Source organism: Oryza sativa, chromosome 3, assembly GCF_034140825.1.
Source record: "Oryza sativa Japonica Group chromosome 3, ASM3414082v1".
In the NCBI taxonomy this organism is placed as follows: Eukaryota; Viridiplantae; Streptophyta; class Magnoliopsida; order Poales; family Poaceae; genus Oryza; species Oryza sativa.
In genome coordinates, this window is record NC_089037.1 from 10,529,236 (window position 1) to 10,538,522 (window position 9,287).

At 44.7% G+C, this 9,287-nt stretch overlaps 1 protein-coding gene and 1 long non-coding RNA gene across 3 annotated transcripts; both read right to left on the bottom strand.

The window, feature by feature from the left end:
- Positions 1 to 74: 74 nt before the first annotated feature.
- LOC4332557 (U2 small nuclear ribonucleoprotein B''-like) lies at positions 75 to 4,541 on the bottom strand. 2 transcript variants are annotated; one of them, NM_001417594.1, is made up of 5 exons: positions 4,379 to 4,541; positions 3,704 to 3,876; positions 2,909 to 3,002; positions 1,670 to 1,740; positions 75 to 849 (listed from the first exon to the last, which is right to left on the bottom strand). In NM_001417594.1, the coding sequence occupies exons 1-5, from the start codon at positions 4,449 to 4,451 to the stop codon at positions 565 to 567; spliced, it is 696 nt and encodes a 231-aa protein (NP_001404523.1). In that variant the 5' UTR covers positions 4,452 to 4,541; the 3' UTR covers positions 75 to 564. The 2 variants fall into 2 exon arrangements, with proteins under 2 accessions (NP_001404523.1, NP_001404522.1); NM_001417593.1 differs by having other exon boundaries at positions 1,670 to 1,743.
- Positions 4,542 to 5,720: 1,179 nt separating this feature from the next.
- LOC136355716 (uncharacterized) lies at positions 5,721 to 7,077 on the bottom strand. Its single transcript, XR_010740023.1, has 2 exons — positions 6,659 to 7,077; positions 5,721 to 6,565 (listed from the first exon to the last, which is right to left on the bottom strand). It is a non-coding gene; the product is annotated as an uncharacterized lncRNA (long non-coding RNA).
- Between the last annotated feature and the right edge of the window lie 2,210 nt (positions 7,078 to 9,287).

The window sequence follows — 9,287 nt, forward strand, 5'->3', positions numbered from 1 at the left end:
ATGGGAGAATGGATAGGCATACACCTAATATGAGGGCCACGAATGCAACAAGAATCCCATAATAGCCAAATAGTAGTAGAAGGCCGCACACTTTATTGTATAAAATCACAAGGCCACGAAACCTACCATCCCACCACTAAAATACGTGTTCAACAATCATCATGCCTGCAACTACTGAGGTGACACTTATGATTTTTGGCAATATAATATGGCATATACACCTCATTCATCTCTGACCAAGGAAAATGGACGAGGGGAATATAGGGGCATGATTTTCTCTTGGCTTTTAAGGGAGGGATACATCTTCTAACTTCTACCACCAGTGTAGGAGAAAAGATAATGTAGCCTACAAAGGCCACAATACCAGACATGCCAGCATCAAAAGCAGGGTTAACAAAAAGAATGAAGACCAAATATGATTTAAGCAACAAAGACTTCTAAACTAAGCAATTGCTTTCCAAAAATACAGTGTTAGAAAACTGATACAGCAGTTTGAAAGCTAAGGGCGGAAAGTCTTACAAGTACAGAGGTTTTCTTGCCAGATTGTGGGATCCCATGGATCATTCACTTCTTTGCGTAGGATATAGCCATTGGGTTGTATGGGGTGATCTTGAAACCCTGCAGAGCTTGCATTGCAACCATAGACTGGCTGTCGTCCTCGTATTCCACAAAAGCAATGCCTGGCTTGGCTTCGATCATCCGGACTTCCCTGAAACCAGGGTACTGCTGGAACAGGATCTGGAGCATCATGCTTGTAGTCTCAGCTGGTAAGTTCTGGATGAAAAGGATATTGTTTGGAGGTGCAGGTGGCTCTTGCGAAGTCTTGCCCAGGCGTGAGGCTTGATAACCCTGCACAGAAGTCAACAAAGAAACTCAAAATACTTGAAGAAACTCAAAGTTGCATAGTAGTTGAGCATATGAAATTTCCTGCATTACAAATGATAATATGAAAGTAGTAAGTATACCGGTGCTTGTTTTGTCCACATAATCTAATTGACGATAGCGATACATTCAGCATAGATTAATGGAACAATAGAGAGATATTATATCTTACTAACTACTACCCACTTAACCCATGTCATGGAAGATGGACAACACTAAGGTAGTTATTACCAGGAAGCCTAAGTTGGTTCCTTCTGGGATAGACAAGAAAAAACAGTTATAGCAGAGTTTCCGAGGACATAAATTGGTGAGCTAACAAAAAAACTGTACTACCGTAAGACTATCTTCCTACTGCCAGAATAATCTAAAAATAGTTCAATTTAAAGAATTGAACAGCAGTAATTTTTCCATACAAGTCAAGATGACCAAGTAGCCCCCTAATGTAAGCGCACACACATATAATTCATTAATTCCCTATGATGCCTCAAATCTTTCAACCAAAAGATGGACATTCACCTTGAAACTAGTAAAAGACATAATCCAGTCAAGTGTATATACCATTTCAACATTTGTGTAAAATAAGACAATGCTGGCACAAAGAAACACTGTGGTAGATATCTGGTATCAGAATAGATGAACCTAAGCAGCAAAATCCACACTATATATATGACAGAATGCATTAAAAAAACTAGGCTTCAAGAAATAATAGTGGCAAGGTGATAAGAGGTGGCATAGAATAATGGTATAAAAAACGAAATCATGGTATATAAACCAGTAAAGAACTTACAGTCCCATTGCTTTGGGCAGCAGCATTAGGACCAGATTGTTGCGCCTCTTCAGCTCGTCGTTTTTTCTCCGCTGCTAAAAGAGAGCAAAAACCAAATGCAAAACATATAAATACATGTTCTTCAATAATCGAACAGTGAAAAATGAAAATAAAATGTAGTCCTAAGCAGTAATTCCCTAATAACTAAAGAGTAGAACCAAACCAAAGGGAACTCAACAAGCAGATAAATCAAGTTTCATAAGTTATGACTGATGACTGAACTACCAACACAAAAACTTACTACTCCTAGAAAAGTAGCTTGCGCATCTGAAATAAAATAGAGGTAATGATGCTCATGATAAGCTTAGCGGACACTTTAGGCACTTCCAAAATTTTATTTTATTGTTGAAAAAACTTCAGACGGAAGTCCCCACAACAACATACATCTTCATCACCAAAGAAAGTGTTGTGTACCTAACGTAACATAAGGCATTTGAGGATGTCTAGGATGAAGTCAAATGTGGTGAAAGGACCTTAAGAAAATCACAAAGTATAAAAAAAAACGTTGGGCTCTCAAGTTCATAGACATAGGTGGAGCATCATGGAAGTGTGAGAAACTATGGTGTAATTACCTATCTTCAAGAACAAAGAAATTAAATGTCTCCGTAGCTTGCTCACAATTGGTGGATCAACCAATGTGTCATGCGTGTCGAATAGACATAGACTTCTTGAGATAATTAATGTATTCTTCTATTGGAAAAGGAGCTTATGAGTACCTCCTTAAATTTCAAGAATGAACAGGAGTACAATTGATACAAAAAGCAGAGATAGAGAAAGGAATCTTTCCATTTTGCTAGCCACTACACAACTTCCATTCATGAGAACATTTTTGTTTTGGACATAGGCACCAAGAAGATGAGAATACTTTGGAAGTACGTGTTTTATAACAGACCTAAGATATTGATATATATAATTGAAATACTTAAAAGACATCAATGCCGAAGATTTTGAAAGTTCAAGTTGATGTATGTCCGAAATGGCATGTTTATGTGATGTAGGGAGTATACACTACATAGATGTTTGAAAGGCTGATGCCCTAGTTTTGAAGATATTGAAGAATGCAATTTTAACTTGCACTGTAGAATTCTTAGTATTTCCCCATTCCTGTACTACCTGAAGGTATCTGCTAGGATTGCAAATCAGAAAGTTTTGTGCATAGAACGATCAAACATCCATAAATGAAAATGCAATTAGAAATACCTTTCTCCTCTTGCTTCTTTCTTTTCTCTTTTGGAGCAGTAGAACCATCTTCGGTTGCAAGACAGTCAGATCTTGTTTTCGCATATTGTACTCGCTGCACAGGGCAAGGAAAAGAATTAAGTTGTAACTAGCCCTTGGTAATAAATAGAGTGGTACTATTAAGCCTGATCTATTTTCTTCTGATTGTGATGTAATAGACCGTCCATATAAATTGTTTATTTTCACTTGCCCAGTATACAAACAAGAGATTGTATTAGGAGCAATTGACTCTACAGTAGTTAAGGCATATGTTTTTCAGCATCTAGATAGAGATTATCCTGACATGTTATTCTACAAATAACAAAAAGGTGAATGCTTACTACATAATCAAATTATAATGTATGTAAGACCAACACTATGAAGAATGCATGTTTATCTATGCTACTTCATTAACCTAAGCATCCCGCAAAACATTGTAGAACGCAAATGATATGATGCTTGCTAGCCAGATCAAGGTATTATCATACTATTAATAAATGGATCCATGTGTAACTGTACATTACTTGCATCACTGAAAATTTAAATTGATAACCATCTGAGTAGCTTCATTACTGAAAATTTAACATTGAATTTAGAACCTTGTTGTAAAAAATTTACAGCCCAACATATGGCACCAGACTGAACTCTGCAAATACTTAATATCCCATGTGAAAAAATAGCAATGCAATGTTACTCTAAGGCAAAACATACACACCATATAAAAAAATCAAATTGGAAATTAAAACATCAGTTATCAACTAAAGTGCAAATGATTACCATTCTTTTGCCATAAAAATCGAATTCCTGCAGTCCACGGAAAGCATTTGTGGCGGCGGTAATTTCGCTGAAGACCACCCATGCCTGCCCCCTCAGTTTAGGTGTTTTTAAGGCCACCACATCCAGTATCCTCCCATATTGGGAGCACAACGCATAGAGTGATCTCTTTAATTCTGCAGGAAAGATCAACATAAGTTACTGCATGAATCGAGCAAAGAGGTGTACTGTTATACCATAGTTGAACAACAGAGCGATGGTTTACACAAACTAGGGTTATCTGGTTAGCTTAGGGTACACAGAACAGGAGACTATTTTTTGCACTACACACTCGAATTTCTATGACACACAATGTAAGAGAGATTTCCCCCCAAACGACAGCTTAACCTGGTAAACGGAATCAAGATGGGCATTCCCATCAGCCTCTAGCGAGAAAACATGGAGCAACTCCAACATCTGCCCGCCGACTGCCCCCCTTCATCAACTGCTATGGGAACAAAAAAAAAATCAAAACACCTCCAACATCCTAAACCTCCGGACGCTACATGACCAAACCCTACAACGAGGCGAGTAGGCGACAGCGAGCAGCGGCCCAGATCGGGAGGGCTAGGGTTTTACGAGGGATTTTGGCCAGCGGGCGGCCGCGCGCTGGGTCGCCGCCCGGGAGAAGATGCGTACCTTCTTTCTTGACCTTCTCGTTGAGGTTCCTGAGGTAGACCGTCTGGTTCGGGGGTATGTCGCCGGACAACATCTCCGCCGCGCCGCCGCCGAAGACGAGGAGGAAGGGAGACGAGACGAGCAGGAGAGAGGGCCGCGATATTGTGGCCGCGGTGAGGGATTTGGCTCTCCTGCTTCCTCTGCCCCCTTCGCTTCTCTCTTCGGCCCTCGGGCCTCGTAGTCGGCGCGTGCGAAAATATCGATGGGCCGTATTGGCGCGTTGGGTCCACAGCCCATGTACACGTTTGCCTCTGTACAAGTAGGAATAAGTTCACCTTCAATCCCTCAACTTTTACACTGAGTTTGTTTGACATTCCTTATGCTCAATACCAGAAATCTTCACCCCTAAACTATATCAAACCGTCCAATTTAAGTCCCATGGTAATATAGATGCATAGATTTATTGACGTGGCAGCCTAGTCAGCAAAATAAAAATAAAATAATATGTGGGTCCCACATGTAAGTGAGAAATTTTTCTTCTTGTTTTTTTCTTCTCCTCTCTTGAGCAGGTGCAGCGGCAGGCAAAGCGGGCGCAGCAGCGGGCTGCTAGATCCGCGTGCCAGTGGTGCCCGCCCCCCTCTTCCCAAGTGGCGGCTTGCGTCCACAAACGTCCTCCAGTTGGACTCATAGGCAAACGCACCCTTCACCGCCGTTAGGAGGCCTACCTTCCTTCACTGCGACGGTGGGCAAAGCGCGGCGGCGGGAGGCGACTAAGGCGGGTGGAGGTGGAGGTGGAGGCAACTCTTCACATCTCAGGAGTGGAGGCGACGGGCGACCGCCTTGGCGAAACCCTATCGCATGGCGACGAGTTATGCGGCTTGGTCCTCGGCAGCTTTGACAGAGGCGGGGAGGGGGGAGACCTAGATGAAGTCGACGAAGACGCATACGGCGGCGGTCTTGTCGATGGAGGATAGCGGAGCTTCTGGATGAGGCGCTCCAAGCCGCTGGCGTGCCATCCGCCTCTCTCTCTCCCTATCCTGCTAGCGCCGTCGTGCCAACCGCCAGTGCCGTCGCGTCGTCCGCCTCTCTCCCCATCTCCTGTCAACACCCTCCCTCTACCCCTTCTACCGCTGGCGCCCCCACTCTCTCTAGCCGGCCTTCCTCTCTCTAAGAAGATGGTCCCAACAGGTGGGCCCCACATCTTTTTCTCGCTTCACCTACATGTGGGACCCACATACTTTTTTATTTTGATGACATGGATGCCACGTCAGCAAAAACATGTATCTATACTGTAATGGGACCTAAATTGAATTGTTTTATATAGTTTAGGGGTGAAGATTTCTGATATTAATGATAAGGGATATCATACAAAGTCGGTGTAAAATTGAGGGATGGCAGGTGAACTTATTCCGTACAAGTATACAACGTAGAGGAATAAGTTCATCTAAGGTCCTTTAACTTGTCAACGAATCCGATTTTCGTCCTTCAACCGAAAAACCAGATACAACGGGTCCCTTAATTATTAAAACCGGTGCAGATGAGGTCCCTCGGCGGTTTAGATGGCGGTTTTGGATGACGTGGCGCCTACATAGCTAATTTGACTCGGTCTTCATCTGACGTGGCGCTTACGTGGCAATTTAATTCAGAAAAATAATAAAACCCATTGGACCCACATGTCAGTTTCGCACACATAATAATAAAAAATGATGGGACCCACATGTCATCCTCAGTTCCCTCGCCACAATGTGAAGGCCCACCTACACTCCTGCGTCTGCACACCAGACGACGTCACCCCCCACACCTGCCGCCGACGAGCACAACCGCACACCAGACGACGTCACCCCCGCACGCGCAGATCCGAGAGCAAGCGTGAGGTGGGAATGGCAGGGAGGCTGACCGCGGTGTTCTCGGCAAGCTAGTCCCTGGCGAGGCCGCGGAGGAGGCCGGCGAGCGGGTTGGCGTCGGGCTCGCGATCGAGCTCGCGGAGCTTCCGGTCGGCGCGCTTCTTCTCCAGCTCGATGGAGCCATGGCGGCCTCGATGGACGGGTTCCCCATGAACCTCTTGAACTCCTCGTCCGACCTCCAGTCAACCTCCTACTGCTCCACCGCGCCGGCATGGGCCTCCCCGCCGGCAGCCATTCCTCCAGGGGACTGGATTTCCCATGTCTTGGCAGTTACAGTCGAACTCCGCATTTCCAAACCAGGGCACTGCAAATAGGAGGCTCATGCTACAACTATCAGAATCATTATCTCCCAAATTTGATGCGAGCATGACTAGAGATGAGTGTGAAGATGAGGAACCAGGCATTGTTGTAACTTCGAAGTATGTGAATGAAGCTACCGAGGAGTCAACTGCAGAAAAGGATATGCCTTCTGATGGAGATGATGCTGAGCCAACGGGTATTACTATCGAGCTGGTGTGGGACAACGGCACGCCCTTCCCGGAGCCCTGAATCGACCGCCTCGCGCCGCACATCGGCAAGGTTTGATTCCGGCACGCGGCGCGGTGGCGGAAGGGACGAGGTCCCCATGCGGCTGCGGCGCGAGGGAGCGGCCACGACGACGACCTGAACGCCGCGGAGGGAGGGGGCCCGTGGCGGTGGTGGTGGCCACGATCCTTCGCCCGTGAGGCCCGGCGGATTGCCGCCGTTCAGCGCGCCGCTGCTCCGGCCGCCGTCGCGCCACTCCGCCCGCTGCCCCAGTCCACATTGCAGGGAAGAAGAGGGAGAGGATAGCAGGGAGAAGGGAGGACTGAGGATGATATGTGGGTCCCACCAGACATGTGGGTCCCACGGGTTTTATTATTTTTCTGAATTAAATTGCCACGTCAGTTCACATCAGATGAAGACCGAGTCAAATTAGCCACGTAGGCACCACGTCATCCAAAACCGCCATCTAAACCACCGAGGGATCTCATCTGCACCGGTTTTGATAGTTGAGGGATCTGTTGTATCTGGTTTTTCGGTTGAAGAGCGAAAATCGGATTCGTTGACAAGTTAAGGGACCTCAGATGAACTTATTCCCAACGTAGAAGCTGTGTATTCTTGGGCTTTAGTGGTGGGCCATCACTCTTTGCCATATTAAATTATTTTCTTTTGTTTTGTTTTGATGATGAGATGGTGATATGATATCCTTCTACAGACGACAGTTGTACGTGTTGAGTATGATGATGTGCATATGCTCTCTGTACCCTGTAATTAAAATGCCATAATTCTCCTTGTCTGAGGCTACGTTTGGCACTTATAATTCCCATCTTCTCTCTTATTTTTCGCGTACGACATTTTCTAAACTACTAAGCTGTTTATTTTTTAAAATAATTTTCTATAGAAAATTTAATTTTTAAATCATATTAATTTTTTTTATTTTTTAAGTTTTTCTTAATTAATCATTCGCTAATGAGTTATCTCGTTTTTTCCGTGTGACGGGAGAAGTTCCGAACTCGTGCTCGAAGAAAGCCTTAGTGCCTATAAAGGGGAAAGCGCAAATTAAGTCCGGTTGAAAAATAGTTTGCCAAAACAGCTAGCAATGCTGCAAGCAGCATGTTAGCTAATTAAGCACGACGAATGCGTCGGCGGCGACCTTCTTCACGTACCCGGTAAACTCGCAGCGCCAACTCGCCATGAATCCAAGTTGCCTTCTTGAGAGACCCGCTCCTCCCTTCCATCCCGGATCACTGGAGAGAGGCTTTTCTTTTCTTCCACTTGGAACCAATCAAATGCATGTCAAAACCATATTAATGGATCTGTCGAGCTAGCTAGCTGGAGCAGAGCTTCGTACTCCGCTCTTTTTTGTCCTTTTCTTTCTCTCCTGTACTACCAGTCCACTAGCCAGTACAATTGTGAATTGTACAGTAAAGTACAGACAACAAGCAGCTATGACAGTGGTTTTTTTTTTTTAATGTCACACGGATAGAGTAGGAAAAAATTATAAGATTACAATGTTTGAAGATCGTAACCAGAAAAACGAAAATAATATACCACCACCCATATACCAACAGTGCCATCACACAGACATAGGAGAAAACTAGCACCGGACCGGCCGCCGCTAAACGTGACCGACAATAGTGAATTGTACAGTAAAGTACAGACAACAAGCAGCTATCGCAGTGGTTTTTGCACTGCAGTACTGCACATACATGCATCTCGTTCCCAGCTGATGGCGCTAGCTCGTGGTGATCTCTTCCCGTCGCATGATTCAGTGGTCAAGTTGCTGCATGATTAATCACAGCGTCTTTTCTTTTTCTTAAGGACCGCATAGACACACGTAGTTTAGTTGATTAGCTTGAGCTGTCGGGAGAAGAAACTAGGCTTAAGCCTAAGCAAGATCTCTTGACCTCCAGGGAGAGCAGGTCACTTGCCCACTTCCCATTGTAGCAAAAAGCAGCAGAAAAATGCTCCCTCTTGCAGCCCCCCACCGGCAAGTGGAGAGCCCTAGTGGGCAGTGGATACCAGATTTAATCCAGGATAATGCGTCCATAATGATCTTCAAGTCTCTTTGGGTTTCTAATAGATTCTTAGATAGATTAGCCCCCTCTTTGATTAGGGGCAAGTTGGCTCTAGATCGACGCAGGCCAATGTTGCTATACTGTTGTGTTTCGATCACTGTCGTGGCTTTTAGTTTGGTGCTCCTTAAACAAACCATTATCTCAGAACACACCTGGCCAGGGTAAAACTGATTGTTGTAATACTACTCACTATGGCCCTGCTCCTTTGGATTATTACTGTGGATGCACCTATTATTTTTCAGAACACCGTGGATGAACGTGATGTGGAATTCCAAGCTTGCCTTCTGACTTCTGTTGGCTGGCTACGCCAGATTTTCTCTTTCTGTTTTTCTCTATTCTGCCGCATGTGTATACACACAAGAAAAAAAAATGCTACTACAAACGAGAAGAGAAAGTACGAATTGATACGGTTTCCCATGGTCAGTG

What these genes read in the sequence shown, in the direction of transcription:
- LOC4332557 (NM_001417593.1), bottom strand. Translation starts at nt 4,451, where the DNA reads ATGTTGTCCGGCGACATACCCCCGAACCAGACGGTCTACCTCAGGAAC. An exon ending in ATTTTTATGGCAAAAGAATG is followed by an intron (nt 3,003 to 3,703) that starts GTAATCATTTGC and finishes TGCCCTGTGCAG; the next exon opens with CGAGTACAATATGCGAAAAC. An exon ending in CTGCCCAAAGCAATGGGACT is followed by an intron (nt 850 to 1,669) that starts GTAAGTTCTTTA and finishes ACTTCTGTGCAG; the next exon opens with GGTTATCAAGCCTCACGCCT.